We start from the raw sequence: 18,844 nt of genomic DNA on the forward strand, positions 1-18,844 counted from the left end.
CGCCTATATGGAATGCTGCTATCACCGGTAGCAGCTTTACACACTACACCATAACACTGCCCTGTTAATGAACTTTTTTTAAAAGCACTTTCATAGATATTTCAGGATATTGTATCAGTGAAACAAATAACTTTATGTGAATTCAGATACTTCTTTCTCTTCATTGTATCCCTTACATCATCCAGCACATTGCCACACATGAAGACTTAATGGATCTGTTGAATCTATGAATGAAAGACTTGTCTCACTAACAGACTACTTGAGTTTTCAGGTTCTTCCTTTGTTTCCCCTTCAGTCAAGTTTTCCCACATATGAATAACACTAAACCCTATCCCTGGAAGCAACAGTAGTTACCTCAGTTGACAGCAATTACATTAAGAAAAAGAAGTTTAAATTTAATGACAAATTATCACTTCTACGCAACTCATAAACAGCAAAGTGCTAATTTTTTTAAACATTCTATCTGTAAATATTGAAAATATATTTGAATACTGTAAACAAATTTATACTTGCTAAGTATAAAGTACCAAAGCATCAGATTTAGGTTAATCTCTTAAGAAACAAATTAATAACAAAAAATAGTAAAACAGTTGACCAACCAAAATGAAAGATAAAAGAGGTTCATATGAGGGTATGTCAAAAAATAGTTTATGTCATTAAATAAAAACTTTAAAACAAAAAAAACTGTTTATGGAAAATGGCATTAAAAGGAAACTTTATTTTGATGAAAAAAAGTTTTAAAATCTCTGCATAGTTTTCTCGTAATATGCATTTTTCTTGAAATTTTTCAATAGCCCTAGTATGCATGAATTTCAAAAATGTTTGCACCAAAATAAATTAATCTTTTAATTCTACTTTTCATGAATTTTGAAGTAGCTTTGTAAAATCCAAATAAATCAAGGAGAAAAGACAGTAATGAAAAAATATAGAACTAAAAAAGATTAAAAGGAATAGATGTGATTAATATCTTTCCTAAGACCCATTACTAAAAAGCACATGTAAAATTGCAAACTAAATGGTATGTCAAAATAAAATTTAATTTGCAGGAAAATACACTCATCTTTAATATCCTACATGTTTATGTCTAACATTTAAAAATGTTAAAATAGAAAATATCCAGTGACTGGAACACGTTACTCTGAAATAAAATGTACAGAACAATCTCTATTTCCTAGCCATGAGGATAAATCAAAAAAGTATTGTAATAGTCAAAACCTGAAAATGCAAACTAATAGGAAATCAAGTAAGAAATTCTTTTATTAAGCATCAAGAAGTTAAATTCTCATGGCAAAAAAAAAAAAATTCTCATGGCAAACTAATCTGTAATTAAATACTAAGTGAACACAGTGTAGGGAAGAAATAATATTTGTATATTTAATACAGTTACCCTTAGCAAGAGGTGCTTATAAGGGTGGCCCTGGCTGGCATCTGGGAACTTGTACATTAGGAGGACTCCCATCATTCTCTGATAAGAGTGGTTCACTGTATCTGAACTATTTGTACAAACAATATGGTTTATGATGAATACTTGTTTTTCTTCTGGGAGTCTGGAAAAACCCTGGGTACTGAGTCTCTACTGAGGTTCCCTGTGTGTGGTTTCATGTGTGGTTGTCAAAGATCACTACTAGAAGAATTAGGTGCATCCTGTGTGACTCCACCAGGATAGGATGCTTGGGAACGTGTTCCTGGTTTCCTTTGGACATTGCCCCAATGTGCTTTTTTCCCTTACTTTTTACTCTGTACCTTTTAACTATAATTAGTCATCTCCATAACTACAGCTATATGTTGAGTCCCTGTGAGTTCTAGCAAATCATGGAACTGGGAGGTAGTCTTAGGAATTCCCAATGTACACAGGTAAAATGCACTTTCTTTACATTAAACCAACTAAGGTATTAGCATTCACTTAGATTGATTTTAACAGCTTTAGGTAATCGCTCACTCATCTCCTATCTCTATAGATGATATGCATTAGCTGTATTTGTAGAAAAGTTTAAGTCATTCCAAGGATATAAGACCATTTGAAGTATCAATATTCTTTTTTTTTTTTTTTTTTTTTTTGACAGGCAGAGTGGACAGTGAGAGAGAGAGAGACAGAGAGAAAGGTCTTCCTTTTGCCGTTGGTTCACCCTCCAATGGACGCCACGGCCAGCGCACCGCGCTGATTCAAAGGCAGGAGCCAGGTGCTTCTCCTGGTCTCCCATGGGGTGCAGGGCCCAAGCACTTGGGCCATCCTCCACTGCACTCCTGGGCCACAGCAGAGAGCTGGCCTGGAAGAGGGGCAACCGGGACAGAATCTGGCGCCCTGACCGGGATTAGAACCCGGTGTGCCGGCGCCACTAGGCGGAGGATTAGCCTGTTGAGCCACGGCGCCGGCTGAAGTATCAATATTCTTTTATACAAGGGTACTTTTAAAACTTAATGGAGGGGCTGGCACTGTGGCATAGCAGCACCAGTAACCCATATGGGCACCGGCTCGAGTCCTGGCTGCTCCACTTCTGATCCAGATCCCTGCTGATTGCCTGGAAAGCAGTAGAAGATGGATCAAATGCCTGGGCCCCTGGACCCTTGTGAGAGACCCGGAGGAAGCTCCTGGCTCCCAGATTCATATTGGCCCAGCACCAGCCATTGCAGCCATTTGGTGAGTGAACCAGCGAATGGAAGACCTTTCTCTCTGTCTCTTCCTCTCAAGTAAGTAAATAAATAAATCTATTTTTTAAAAAAGTTAATAGAAGCACTGCTGAATTAAAGGATAAGTTTATTTCAGTGCAAAAAGGTTTGAAATCTATGCATAGATTTTGCAGAAAACCTTTCTTCCATGAACTTTTTGCAGATTCCTCATTATGCATAGATTTCAAGATTGCACCAAAATAAACACACCTTCTTAAAAAGTCTATATTCATTTTATTTATTTGTTATTTAAGAAGCAGGAGAAGGGGAAGAGATCAATCATCCATTCACTGGTTCACTCTCCAAATGCTCCCAACAGCCCCTCGAGGCTAGGCTAGGCTAGGCCAGGTCAGAAGCCTGGAACTCAAATCAGAGTCTTCTACCTAGGTAACAGAATGCCATCATCTGCTTCCTGCTAGGGTACACATTACGAGAAAGCTGGGTTGGAGGTGGAATAGCCGGTACTTAAACTGGCACTCCAACAGGGGATACCAGCATCTCAGGTAGAATTTAACTTCTGCACCAAACACCCCTCCCCGACCACAGACATTTTGAAATGTCCTTGGCGTTAAAAATATTTAAAGTACACATTACTCTAAATCATTCAAACAGAACTCAATAAATCAGACCCAATAAAGGATCTTGGTAAGTAAAGGAACAGAAATAATGGAACTGCCAAGTAATCTGGATCCTGAAGAAGTACACAATTAAAAGTATAAGGTTGATGGGGACAATCTATATCCCAAAAGCAACAGATACATACACATAGTAGATTACAGACACACACACACACACAGCGCACCACCGATAAACTTATGCGGAGAGTTAAGGAGAGTGCCAGACTTAAGAGCCAGAGAATCAGAAACAGAAACACAGAGAAACATACGGCCAGAAAAACAGAAAGAACCATACAGATATAGATACTAACAACACATGTTCTTAATGGCCAATTATGAAAACAACCCTTCTAAAATTATAAATTCAGGGGGTGAGTATTGTGTAAGCCTTTGGTTGGGGTGCCTGCATTCCACATCAGAGTGCCTAGTTTAGAGTTCCAGCTCTGCTTTCAATTCAGCTTCCTGATAATGCACACCACATACCTTGGAAGGAAGGAGGTGATGGCTCAAGGATTTCAGTCCCTGCCACCCATGTAGGAGACCTGGATGGAAAGCCTGGCTCCTAGCTTCAGCCTGGCCCAGCCCCAGCTGTTGGGGGCATCTGAGAAGTGAACCAGTGTATGAAAGATCTCTTTCTGTCACTCTGCCTTTCAAATAAATACATAAACTTGAACAAAACAAACAAACAAAAAAAAAAACAGATGTGACAGTATAACATAGGAGTGTGCTTTTAAAAAATTCTAAATTCTATCACTAACTCTAGTATTCCTTTTGTATTAATATAAGGAAGAAAACATTGAATCTGATTTCATATATAATATGAAAATTAGTATCTAAAACTCCCATATCATACACAGAAAAAGGGTAGTAATTAGCTTCACTATTTTCAACATTTGATCCTTGGGAAATGACTGCTTTTCTCACCCACAATGTCATTCTTCCTGCCATGATTTACCCACCTGCCTGTGCCTTTTAGTACACTATCAATAATGCACACTGGTTTCTTTTAACCCTCTTTTTTAACCTATTTACCAGCCAAGTTTGATATGCCAAAATGATAAAATTTTTTCTCAAAAATATTATAATCGTAAGTCATTAATAAACAACATTAAAATGGCTGGAACATATACAAATGCTCAGAAAAAGTGCTTGGACAATTTTAATATAAAAGGTTGAGACCCATTAAATAAGACTCCAGCTATTTTATCTATAAAAAATACACAGTTTTTGCATTAATAAGATTTTTTTTAGTACTGATATAATTGTGTATCTATCTCAACTCATACAAAAACCTGCCAGAAGTAAGGTTGGTCTGGGACAGAGTTAACATCTATTTCATACTTTCAAACTATCATCAGTTAGTGCCTCAGTGTCATAGCTTGCAATATTAGCATTATCAGAAGAAAGACGTAAGGAGAGAACAAAGGTGGAGGCTGTAAGGAACACAGGACACACAGCAGTAAATAGCAGTGCACTGTCCCCATCAAATTGATTCTGCTGTTACTCCAGAAAACCAGCAACAAAGGAAGTTTTTCCCTAACCTACATGCTCACTCAGGACATGGCCTTACTTGCTGTGCAAATAGATTTCTCTGGATAACAAAAGGTAACATTTACTCAGTGTATACAATGGGATAGGATTTTCCAAATGAACCACGTTTTTAGTCATTTAATTATCTATGGATTTACTACCCACTGAGGACAGGAGATAGTTTGGGCTTTGCTGCTTTTTAATCACAAAAGTAAATTTTCCATACATGTCTATGAACAAAGGTTCATATCCACTTTGAGTATCTGTAGTATTCATCCCACTCATTCCTCATTTAATTTTTACATCACTGTAAAGCAGTAATTAACTTATTACTTACTCCATTGTAGATAAATTTTCCCTAAATGTTTCCATTGGTCATCCCAGAAGTCAAAAATTAACTTCCAAATCTACCTCATTCGTTTTTCCTTATTATCGCTACTTTTAGTGTAGCTCAGTTCAAAACATCTAAATTTTTTTCCCTACTTCAAAGTCAAAGTTAACATTGCATATTCCTAGAAAATCTCTATCTTCAATTTTATTTGCATAAATATCTCTAGATTTTCATACCTCAACAATGCAATGTTATGAGTTTGTATACAACTGAAAACATCGGGTTTTATACAATATTTCTAAGGCACAGATTATTTCTCAAGTGAAAGAAACTTACAACACTGCACATCCAAATAGGTAACAAAATGAGTATTTGCTAAACCAGTTGAAAAAAAAAATCACTATTTGACTAAACCAACGAGATGAAGTAAAGATTTCAAGCATTAATTATTAGCTGCTGCCCAACACTCTAGTGTGGGTAGACTCAATTTCTGCCTCCAAGGCTTACAATCTAATTAGACCACACAGACAAAACACACCAGCAAAAGAAGTAGAGCAAAAGTTCATATGCATTAACTAAGTAGTCATCATCTGAAGCTCAGACATATTTCTTCACGATCAAAAGGATATTATAGAAAGTGACATTCTGCATGTATAAAATAGAGTTGATATAAAGGACCACCACCAAAGAACATCTGAAAACATGACCAAGAATGAAATGGGAATATGGAATCTAATACTCCATTCAACCTAAATAATACAAATTAACTAGTTCTTCCTTTGTACACGCAGTCCTGTAGCCTTTTCTCCCTCATGTGGATATAAAGGCTTATCAATATAAACTCAACTGAAATTAATCAAGGGCAACATGTTCTGACCAACTGTCAACCTGACAAGACAGCTAATGAGTCTGCTAGCTATCTAGCAAATGAATGCCATTGATTCTTCTTACCCAGCTTTCTGAGTCAATTTCAGTCTGTCTTTACATCTACAATCAATTCACTCTGGAAAAGTTTAGATAAATTAATAACATTTGTAGTATATCTATCCCCCAACTACCAAACTCTTTAATTCTTCTTCCTGCTTCACTCCCAAATATAAATCTCAGTTGTATACAAAAAAAAAAAAAAAAAAAAAAAAAAACGGAATATTCTTCAGCATGCAAGAAACAGTTTCTAATCTAGCTCAAGAGTAAAATGTCCTGTCTCAGTTCTAGTCTATAACGTGATAGTTACAGTAAATTATTTTTAAGATCACTTCTTTAATAATCCCTATCCTGCTAAAAATTGCTTTAGCATTTTATTTTAAATTATCTAAACATGGATAAAGACTATTAGGTAATTTATTTTAAAGAAATCTAATGGTTTTAGTGAAGCTTAATCTTTGTAATTTTTAATGGCTCATAAATCAATATTAAAAACAAGTTACCTTACAGATTAGAATTCCCACTGTGATACTTCTTTTCATGCCCTTATCATTAGTGTTTCTTCTCAACAAAAACCAGCACCAAGTAACATTTCTTATTTTAATAACTTCACCAGTAAGCACACTAAGTATTGCACATAAACTTACTTTTCAGTAAAATCTTTACTTCTCCATTCTCTTTCTTGATCTCACTCATTACTTTATGCTTCTTTTTCTCTTTGTCTTTGTCTTTCTCTTTAACTTTGACTTTTTCTGAAAGATAAAAAAAAAAGACCTTAAAATTATTACAATCTTATTTTACCCTCCATGAACTATAAATATCTGGATTGAAAATATATAAATACAATCAGAATAAGAAATACATATGCCTTTTTTTCTTTCTGTTCAGGTTTTGGGGAATATTTCCAAATTTCTTCTCTTGTTAAATATGAAATATATGTCAATATTATCATTATATACATTCCATTCTAATGATTATTCTTTACTTCATGTCAACCAAAATAGTAGGATCACTTTAAGTAATTGGCTAACTTTAATAGAATAGAAAGCTACAGTGAAAAGTACCAGTTTTGAAATTGGGCATATCTGGATTGGTAAAATTAACATTGGAAAAATTACTCAGTCTATTTCCTAATTTGTAAAATGGTAATTGATATTTTCCTTACAGGATTATTAATAAGGATTAAATGGGGGTTGGGGGTAAATGACTCTCTACAGCCTAGCACCTTCCTCACAGGATTACTTAAGTGATGTTGACAAGGAGGTGACTACAGAACGGAGCTGAGGTTTGACAGCTCCAGACCTGCCGGCTGTGTGGTCCACAGTGTGACAAGCAGCTGCAACTGATCCCGCAGGTGACAGCCTCAGACAAAACCTCAAGGGATATATGCAGCCAGTGAGTGCTGGCCCCTGCATGACAGTCTGGCCCATCCTGCATACAAGTCCCATCTGCACCACCGAAACACCTCCTTTCCTTTCTGTGCATCACTCTAACCTACTTCCTGTGCACCACCCAAATCTACCTTCCAAGGACCACCAAGCCCCATGCTGTCCTAGTGGAGATCACCAGTTCCACAATGTTGCTAACTTAAAACCAGAGCCAGGTGGAAATATCTAATATGGCTGCAAGATGTGTCCCTTAATAACCTTTAGGTCATTATAATAAAATTCCTACGGGGCACTCCCATTCCCATCATGCACCTGATACTGTGACACTTCTAATAGTTCCAAAAGGGGCACAGAAACATGAGGTATTCAAGCCTCACCCCCAACTCCCCCTTTTTTGAAAATGTAATTAAGCTGCGCCCCAGATACTACCCCCTATACCTTCAGATGGTATAAATGGATGGCCTCACCCTTGTTTGGGGGTACTTTTTGTGGTTTTGTGTGTGTTTTGTTCTCTCCCTCTCTCATTTTGTTGGGAGGTAGAGCTCTTTCTCTGTGTATGTGTGTGTGTGTCTCTGTCTTCCTCTCCTTCCCTAGAGTTTGCCTGGGCTTATCTCTTGAGAGCGTATTTTTTCTTTCAATAACTTCCACTTTCCTGAACACCTTTATCCCTCTACCTTGAATTGTTCCAAGCATGGAGGAAAGAGCCTAGAATAAGCTCAGTCAAGGGCCCTACGGCCCACAACAGAAGGATTAAGTGTGGGGGGTGAGGGAGACTATACAGTATCACATATACAAGAATAATTCACTTCAGAAGGTATGTAGGGAACAAGAACTTAAAAATAAAAAAAAAAATTGAAATCCATGTGTTCCACATGGAAATCCACATTTCTCACATTTCTCATGAACTTTCCTAAAGACGACTCATATGCACAGAATTCAAAATTGTATTCACCAAAATCAACTTATCTTTAATTCCATTTTCCATGAACCTTTTGAAGTATCCTCATGAGACTAGATGCTAATTCCCCTGCATTTGCATCTTTTAAAAAAGCCACCACTGATATGACTAACTGGTGGTACCCACTGGTAATTAGGAACTAAGAACTCCAGGAACCACTGATCTGCATCATAAAAATTCAAATCTGAGTTTTTAAAATATTTGACATTCGGCCGGCGCCGCGGCTCACTAGGCTAATCCTCCGCCTTGCGGCGCCGGCACACCGGGTTCTAGTCCCGGTCGGGGCACCGGTCCTGTCCCAGATGCCCCTCTTCCAGGCCAGCTCTCTGCTGTGGCCAGGGAGTGCAGTGGAGGATGGCCCAAGTACTTGGGTCCTGCACCCTATGGGAGACGAGGATAAGCACCTGGCTCCTGCCATCGGATCAGCGTGGTGCGCCGGCCGCAGCGCGCCAACCGCGGCGGCCATTGGAGGGTGAACCAACGGCCAAGGAAGACCTTTCTCTCTGTCTCTCTCTCTCACTGTCCACTCTGCCTGTCAAAAAAATAAAAAAAAAAAAATATTTGACATTCTATTAATTCATGTTCAATCAATGCCCTGTGCATCCAGCAAAAAAGATATAGAGAAGAATGCATAAAACGTGACATAGTGCTTGCTCTCAAAAAGCTTATAACATATTATAAAGCCATGACGATTGGGCTGGTGCTGTGGCACAGCAGGCTGAATCCCTGGCCTGCAGTACTGGCATCTTATATTGGCACCACTTCAAGTCCCGGCTGTTCCACTGCCGATCCAGTTCCCTGCTAACACGCCTGGGAAAGCAGTGGAGGATAGCCCAAGTCCTTGGGCCCCTGCACCCACATGGGAGACCCAGAAGCTCCTGGCTCCAGATCAGCTCAGCTCTAGCTGTTGTAGCCATTTGGGGAGTGAACCAGTGGATGGAAGACCTCTGTCTCTACCTCTCTGTAACTTTCAAATAAACAAAATAAATCTTAAAAAAAAAAAAAGCCATGATAACAGCACACCAAAACTGTAACATACTCTTTAATATAACAAAAATTATATAGTATATATGTATACTGTATAATCTCTTATAAATCCCTTATGTATTTTCTATAAATGTTACCCTCTTCCAGGTCCTAATCATCTAAATTTCTAGATCACTATCCAGATCATCATGTCTATTAGAATATAATGCTAGCCACAATTTACAATTTATATTGCTTAGTGACCACACTAAAAACATAAAAAGAAAACAGGTAAAGTTAATTTTATTAATTTATTTAACCTAACATATCCAAAACATTATTTCAACATGGAACTGACACACACTAAAAAATTATTGAGGTATTTTACTTCCTTTTGCAATAAGAGTCCACAGTACAATATGTATTTTATATTTATGATACATCTCAATTCAAATTAACTCTAATTTGTGTTCAATAGCCATACGGAACTAGTAGCTATATGGCTACTACACTGAGCAGTATCAGTCTAAACTGCTTAAATAATTCTCAAAATATTAAACTCACATGATTAATTTTAAGCATATTTTTAAACTTCATTAATAATTTTTAAAATAAAAACTAGGCAGCAGTGTTGTGGTGCAGCATGTTAAGCCACTGTTTCCAGCACCTACATCCCATATCGGCCCTCCAGTTCCAGTCCCAGCTGCTCCATTTCCAGTCTGACTCCCTGCTAATGCACACGGGAAAGCAGAAGACTGCCCAAGTATCTGGGGCCCTGCCACCCATATGGGAGATCCAGATGGAGTTCCAGGCTCTTGGCTCTGGCCTGGCCCAGTCCTGACTATTGTGACCCCTCAGGGAATAAAGCAGGGTATGGAAAATATCTTTCTCCTTTCAAATAAACAAATAAATCTTAAATGAATAAATATTAAAAGAAGACACTATTTTCACTTATCTCACTCACAAAAGAGTTTGTTTTTTTTTTTTTAAAGTGGTAACATTCCAAACAGATTAAGAAGACAGCTGATCATACAACAAACAGGGATTGCCTCAACAAATTTGCAATGCTGACTTTAAGAAAAGCACTAGGTGAATAAGCAAGATAAGCCCTCTGTCTGTCCACATATATATGAAGCTATTCTCATGTTTGTGATTAGTTTATGATGTTTAACGTCCTTGAAATCCTGTCATAAGCTTTTACCTAATTATAAAATGTTACTCCAAACTGCATATATAGGTTAATATTTTCTAAGTAACTAAACATCTTTTAATAAACGATTTATGTATAAGGGGCTTCAAACAGTTTATGGAAAGTCCGCATTATCTGTACCCAATTCAATTTTTCTACACACTTTTTGATTTGATGCTACCTTGTATCTTTTAAAGATGCAGAGACAAACAGAAAGAGGAAGAGAAATTAAAAAGGGAGAGAAAGAGAATGCTTTTATCAACTGGTTCATTCCCCAAGTCATCCCCCAACCCCACTAGGAGCCAGCAACTCCCAGGTGTCCTGCATGGTGGCAGCAACCCAATTCCTTGAGTCATCCCTGCTGCACCCCAGGGCCTACCCAGGCATTTCTATCTAGGACATGGGACAACAAACATCCTAATGACATTGTAACTGCTAGGCCAGACAATCAGCCCCTCTTCTCACTGAAAAGCACAACTGAGGTTGAAAGCAGTGGAGGACAGCTCAAGTGCTTGGGCCCCTGCACCCACATGGGAGACCCAGAGGAAGCTCCCGATTCCTGGCTCTAGTCCCAGCCATAGTGGGCATTTGCAGAGTGAACACTCTCTCTTTCTCTGCCTCTCACAGAATAGTTTTTTCTAATCACAACTTAAGAAAATAGTAATCTGGAATGTCCCTGCACTTCTTTTTCTAATAGTTCATATTAATTTTATTAATCTAAAGGCATTATTTCAATAATTATTAAACTTTTTATAAAGTAGAAGATAGGGAAAAATATACTACAGTATCCAGCTGAGTTTTCACAAAAGTGAACAGTCCTGTGAAACAGCATCCCAGAGTCGCTGTGTTCCCTTCTTGTCTCTATGCAGCAACCCTAAAGGTAAGCACAATACTGATATCTCACCAGATAGATTAAGATAACTATAGATTTTAATGGAATATATTCAGAATGTAATATACCATAAGCATCTTAGAGTCCCAAAACACACTTATTTTTCAGAATAAAATTCTGAAAATAAATTCTCAGCTATAATACAGTATGACCCAACTGATTTTACAATTTACAAATTAATGTATACATTAGGCAAACAAATTGAAACATGATAGTCTAGATGATTAAAAGTTATTAATTTTAAGTGGTGGAAAATTTCCAAGTTTCTGCATTGGGCCAATATTAGTTATGTATCGCAGGAAAAACATACCAGAATACACATTCGAGTATGATATTAAGTAGTTCAAGTAAAAATAAAGTAAAAGTAATGTTTTATATTTAAAAAAAAAATAGTACAGAAACAAAAATAACGGCACAGCCAAGATAGGAGAATTACAGACAAGATAACTGCAGTTATCCCCTCCCCAACCCCAAAGTCTTAGCATACACACAAAACCTCCTAGATACATACAGTAAAAAAGCACTGTTGTGAAATCACTGCTATTCACCTCATACTCTTGCTCCCACCTATGTACTGAATATTTCAATGTATTTTTCGCCCTTCCTAGAATTTTTCTACTTCTTCTCAGAACACACCCTCTTTTTTTTTTTTAAAAAAAAGATTTATTTATTTATTTGAAAGTCAGAGTTACACAGAAAGAGAAGGAGATGCAGAAAGAGAGAGTCTTCCATCTGCTGGTTCACTCCCCAGATGGCTGCAAAGGCTGGAGCTATGCCGATTCAAAGCCAAGAGCCAGGAGCTTCCTCCAGGTTTCTCACACTGGTGCAGGGGCCCCAGGACTTGGGCCATCTTCTACTGCTTTCCCGGGCCATAGCAGAGAGCTAGACAGGAAGTGGAGCAGCCAGGACTTGAACCTGTGCCCATAAAGGATGCCAGCACTGCAGGCAGCGGCTTTACCCACTATGCCACAGCACCAGCTCCAGCATACCGTCTTTCAAAATCCAACTTTAAATGCTTCATTAGGGGCCGGCCCTGTGGCATAGCAGGTTCAAGCCCTGGCCTGAAGCGCCGGCATCCCATATGGGCACTGGTTCCCGGCTGCTCCTCTTCCAATCCAGCTCTCTGCTATGGCCTGGGAAAACAGTAGAAAATGGCCCAAGTCCTTGGGCCCCTGCACCCACGTGGGAGACGTGGAAGAAGCTCCGGCTCCTGGCTTTGGATCGGCACAGTTCCGGCCATTGCGGCCATCTGGGGAGTGAAGCAGCGGATGGAAGACCTTTCTTTCTCTGTCTCTATCTCGCTCTGTAACTCTTTCAAATAAATAAAATAAATCTTTAAAAAAAATGCCTTATTAAATTTCCTGTAATCACATTACACATGACACAGTTAAATAAAACGTGAATCCTATGAATTCAAAAAGATTTAAGTTCAAGTTTAAGCTCTGTAATGTTAATAACTGACAAACTTTCTGATCTCCAGTCTCAGCTATATAATGGAGTTTGTGTAAAAGATTAAACAGGAAATATGAGGGGAGTTCAAGAGTTTGGAAAGATGAAATTAAAAGATTAAAAAATATAAACTTTATGTCTCAACATAAGCTCCATCAAGTTCAAGACACTTTTATAAGCTATACCAGCCATTTAGTCCATCCCTAAAGATCAGAGCTCCTGAGAACTTAACCATGTGAATATAGTCTTTTTCACATTATTAACTGAAGAAAAATTGGATGTTCTTTTAAGAGATTTTAGGACTAGAAAACAAGAAGTCAGGAGGAGCCAAATCAAGACTATAAGGTGTATGGTTAATGATTTCCCATTGAAACTACTGCAAAATTACCCTTGTTTGATGAGGTGGATAAGTAGCAATATTCTCATGGTAGAAGAGACCCTCTGCTGAAGCATTTTGCAAACATTTTAAAACATGTTTTAGCTAAAGCTTTGGATAACTTCCTCAAAACACTCTCCTAATAAGCATGTTATCATTCTCTTGCCTCTCAGAAAATCAACAAGCAAAATGTCCTGATCATCTCAAAAAACTCTTGCCAGGATGGGGTTCCTGGTTTCTGGTTTCAACCCGAGCCAACCCTGGTTGTTGCAGTCATTTGGGCAGTGAACCAGTAAGTGGAATCTCTCTCTCTGTGTCTCTCTCATTCAGCCTTACAAATAAATAAATCTCTTAAAAAAAAAAAAAAGCAAACAAATCTGATTTATCTGATTTAAAAATACACCAAAGATCCTGACAGGTATACCACAGAAGATATACAGATGGCAAATAAGCATATGAAAAGATGTTGCATTTATTTTATCAGGGAAATGCAAATTAAAATAAATCAGATACCACTACATATCTAATAAAATGGCCAAAATCCAGTACACTGACAACAGGATGTGGAGCAACAGGAATTCTCATTTATTTCTGGTGGGAATGCAAAATACTACAGCCACTTTGAAGAGTTTGGAGGTTTCTTAGAAAACTAAACATACTCTTACATGATCTAGCACTCATGTCCTTTGGTACTTATCCAAAGGAGATGAAATTTACATCCACCCAAAAACTCCTACATGGAAATCACCAAAACTTAGAAGCAATGAAGATGTACTTCAGTATGTGAATGGATAATCTGTGATACATCTGGGAAGTAGAATGTTCTTTAGTGCAAAAACATAAATAGAGCTGGCATGTGGCATAGCAGGTTAAGTTGCAGCCTGAAACACTAGCATCCTGTATGGGTGCCACCAGTTCATGTACCAGGTGTTCCACTTCCAATCCAGCTTCCTGCTATTGGCCTGGGAAAAGCAGCAGAAGACAAGTGTTTGGGACCCTGCCATCCATGTGGAAGACCTAGAAGAAGCTCCTGGCTTCTGCCTTCAGCCTGGCCCAGTCCTGGCCATTGTAGTCATCTGGGGAGTGAACCAGCAGATGGAAGATGTCCCTCTCTTTCTCCCCCTCACTCTGTAATTCTGACTTTCAAATAAATAAATCTTTTTTTTTTTTTTTTCATTTTTGACAGGCAGAGTGGACAGTGAGAGAGAGACAGAAAGAAAGGTCTTCCTTTTGCCGTTGGTTCACCCTCCAATGGCCGCCGTGGTAGCGCGCTGCGGCCGGCGCACCGCGCTGATCCGATGGCAGGAGCCAGGTGCTTCTCCTGGTCTCCCATGGGGTGCAGGGCCCAAGCACTTGGGCCAGCCTCCACTGCACTCCCTGGCCACAGCAGAGAGCTGGCCTGGAAGAGGGGCAACCGGGACAGGATCGGTGCCCCGACCGGGACTAGAACCCGGTGTGCCGGCGCCGCAAGGCGGAGGATTAGCCTAGTGAGCCGCGGCGCCGGCCAAATAAATAAATCTTAAAAAACAAACAAACTGGGGCCGGTGCTGTGGCATAGTGGGTTAACGCCCTGGCCTGAAGCGCTGGCATCCCATATGGGCGCCAGTTCTAGTCCCGGCTGCTCCACTTCCAATCCAGCTCTCTGCTATGGCCTGGAAAAGCAGTAGAAAATGGCCCAAGTCCTTGGGCCCCTGCACCCACGTGGAAGACCTGGAAGAAGCTCCTGGCTCCTGACTTCGCATCAGCACAGCTCTAGCCGTTGGGGCCAATTGGGGAGTGAACCATCGGATGGAAGACCTCTCTCTCTCTGTCTCTGCCTCTCCTCTCTCTGTGTAACCCTGACTTTCAAATAAACAAATAAATAAATCTTCAAACGAACAAACCATCAAGCCACACAAAGACATGGAGGAAGCTTAAATGAATATTACTAAGTTAAAGAGCCCAATCTGAAAAGGCTATATAATGTAGGATTCCAAATATATGACATTCTGAAAAAGACAAACCTATGAGGACAACAAAAGGATCAGTGGTTGCCCAAGAGCTAGAAGGAGGGAAAGAATGAAGAAATGGCGTACAGAGAATTTTCAAGGTGCTAATTCTATTCTGTATGATACTATAATGTGGAGTGTATGTCACCATACATTTGTCTAGACCCAAAGCATGGACCACACAGGAATGAACACTATGAAAACAATGGGCTTTAGGTAATTTTGATGCATAAATGTAGTTGTTATCAACTCCAAAAAATATACCATTCTGGTAAGCGATGTTGATAATGGGGCAGGCCCAGGCCAGATAGCTACATCATCAGTTATGGTTGTGGGCCAGCTCAAGGCTGACGAAGACGCTGTCACAGGGTTGTATCAGATGTTCCTATTAAAGAATATCAATGATGCTTGGGTTTGCACCAACAACACCTTCAGGTTTGCCGTGCACAACTTGGCTGACCTCCTCCCAGCCAGGCAATCAATGCTGTTTCCTCCTCCCTGCTCTTCCGGATACTATTCACACTCCTCCAGATGCTCCAAATCTCATACGCAATCCAGCAGGGCCATGGTGGGAGTGGGCTCAGTGTGCTGCTGCCACCACGGTATTGTGCATGATGTCTGGACTCCAGACTAGCTGAATCTAACAGGAGAAGCTTGTGTTATACCAGCGCATGCCATGGAAAGACTTAAATAACGCAGAAGGTTCCTTTTTTTTTTTTTTTCCTTAATCTACTGACAAGTTGCTTTAGTAACCCAAAGAAGTGTTCACATGTTTCAATGCCTCATATATAATAAAACCACAAAACTTTTCTTAAAAAAAAAAAAAGATAGCTGGTATAAACTGATGGTCTCACTGAAATGCACAAAAATTGACAATATATGTAGAAAAAGTACTAAAATTGAACATTCCTTCGATTCCTACAACTCTACCGTTGATTTAATAAAAGAAAACACAATGAAGCCTGCATAAGTATACATACATAAGGATCTTCACCCTACATTACTTATAATAATGACTAACTGTAAATAACTTAAATTGTAATGGAAGATTTGGTTAAATAAATTTTGGTATATTCATACAATGAGAAAATTATGAAGCCATTAAAACAATGTTTAAAGCATGAATCAACATAATGGGAAAATCTTCACTATATCAGGGGAAAACTGCAAGTAAATATATAAATCTATAAAAGAACTCCAAGACTATCATGCTTATGGGTATATACACATCTGCATATACATGACTTCTATATACATTCACAAAACACTCATCCATACAAAGGGATCTTAAAACAAGGGAAATTGTTTAAAAGTCTATATAAAAAGGGTGGGCATTGTGGTGCAGTGAATGAAGTCAGCACTTGGGACCCCAACATCCCATATCAGAGTACCTGACTGGACTCTCAGCTACTCTGCTGCTAATCTAGCTTCCTGTTAATGTTCCTTGGAGGCAGTGGAAAACGGCCTAAGTACTTAGGTTCCTGCCACCCACAGGGGAGGCCTGGATTGAGTTCTGGGCTCCTGGCTTTGGCTAGACCCAGCCCTGGCTGTTGCAGGCATTTGTGTAGATTTTTCTCTGAATCTCTAATTTTCAAATAATTAAAAATTACAAATATAAGATTTTAGTAATAGAGGAAAAGTATGGAGTATATAAGAACTTTTTTTTGCAGTACTTTTACAACTTTTCTATAAATCTAAAACTGTTCTAAAATAAAAACTTACTAAAGAATTTATAAGAGCAAAAGAATAGAAAAATACAGACACACATATGTAGATATATGTGTGCAACATGTATATAATACAAGAGCTCCAAGACATATTGTTAAGTAAAAAGAACAAGTTAGAGAAAAAGACATATAGTATAGTCTATTTAATAGCTTTTAAAAATAAACCACATAATATTTTCTGTGAATGTGTATATATACATACATACACACACACACACACATATATGTAATGCACATAAAAAGACCTGAAAGGACAAACACAAGCAATTAAATAGGATTTAACCCTTAGGAATCAAGAAATCAAACTTCTGTGTTTTATTTCATATATTTCTAAATTATTTAGAATTTCTACAATAGAGATTCAAATATTTAATGTATTTCTTAGGTAATTAAGTTGGTAGCCAGATCTCCTTCCTGAAAAAAGAATCAATAACTATGGTCACGCAAAAAAATTTAGAAAAAGATTTAGAATCACTCAATATATTTAAAGAAAAGGGACACAGAGAAAAGCAATTCAACATGAAACAATAAATTACTATCTCACACACACATACACATCTACACATGAAGATCTTTTCCCAAAGGCCTCCCTTCACAAAAATTTCAAGTGCTTTTTCTATACATCACCTCAAGGTAATCGAGAACAAAAGGAGGAAAATAAGATTCAATTATAAATGTATTCTGATCATGCATATACACATATAATATTAGGCAGAATAGTTTTTAAGAAAAAGGTAGAAATTCCACACCATGCTTTGACTAAAAACTACAGATAAAATTTCTTACATAAATTCATCATTTTTTTAAAGTAAGGGCCATAAAAATTCATACTGAAGCTTCTTAAGAAATGTTGGCAGAATTTCACGCTAACACTTTCATCCACAGTAAATTCTTTCAGCACACACTCCAGAAAGCTTCTTGCTATCACAGTTTTGCCTGCCCTGGATATGCGCCATAATTCACACAACAATAATGCAGCCCATGAAATCAATTTCTTTGAGCAACAAGACTGCTATTCCCCCTCCCCTCCCACACCCAGCAGGAATAATGTATGGCTTGAAATGGACCAGAGAAGCAGAAGAAAAAAGGAAAATGTACACAAGTTAAATGGGGAAACAGAATTATCAAGTGATAAGCACATACACAGAAAACTAAAAGATGAAGGAGATGGAGGATAAAGAAATTGCTTCATGAATAGTGAACGGGAAAGCACTTATTTCTCGCATCCCCTCCCCAACACAGCTGACTACCACGAAATCCAACGGCTTCTTAGTCCTTTCCTTGGGTCACACTGCAACATAACATTACTGACCTCAACATTTCTCCCCGAATTTCAGGGAAATTGCCCAAACCCACACATTCCCCTAGGATCTGCATTAAGCATGCTTCTCTCTCTGTACTTCCTCTAAAACCGACTTCTGTGCCTTCAGCTGTAACTTCTGGGCAAATCAACCTCCAGGCTAACGTTCCAACCCAAACTCTCCGCCAAATGTCAGCCCTTCACCTCAATAAGACACATTCAACACCATGATTATTCTCTTTCTAAAACAGAAGACTTTCAAATTTGCCTTCCACTGCCCTATTTTAACAGCACATGTTCCAACATTCAAATACAAAAGTTCCCCAGTAATGTTAATACTTTCTTCTTCAGTTTCCCCTATCATTATCAAATCACTGTACCAGTTCAGTCTATTTTTTCCACTGAAATACTTCCATCCTTCCCCTGTCCAGTCATCAAAGCAGTAGATTCTCATTATAGTCTGAAAGAAGGGCACTCTCTCCTATTGTTTTTCTCCTCTCCACCAATCCACTGAGCATAAGTGATCAAAAAACATCCCATAA

At 38.4% G+C, this 18,844-nt stretch overlaps 1 protein-coding gene across 1 annotated transcript in view; it reads right to left on the reverse strand.

Annotated features, from left to right (window-relative positions):
* The window catches only part of RSBN1L (round spermatid basic protein 1 like), a 79,425-nt gene that overhangs the window by 37,789 nt on the left and 22,792 nt on the right, over positions 1-18,844 (reverse strand). The window contains exon 2 of the mRNA XM_062195499.1: positions 6,717-6,821. Within this exon, the coding sequence (XP_062051483.1) occupies positions 6,717-6,821 (105 nt within the window). The remainder of the gene's footprint in view (positions 1-6,716; positions 6,822-18,844) is intronic.

Source organism: Lepus europaeus, chromosome 1 (genome assembly GCF_033115175.1).
Source record: "Lepus europaeus isolate LE1 chromosome 1, mLepTim1.pri, whole genome shotgun sequence".
In the NCBI taxonomy this organism is placed as follows: Eukaryota; Metazoa; Chordata; class Mammalia; order Lagomorpha; family Leporidae; genus Lepus; species Lepus europaeus.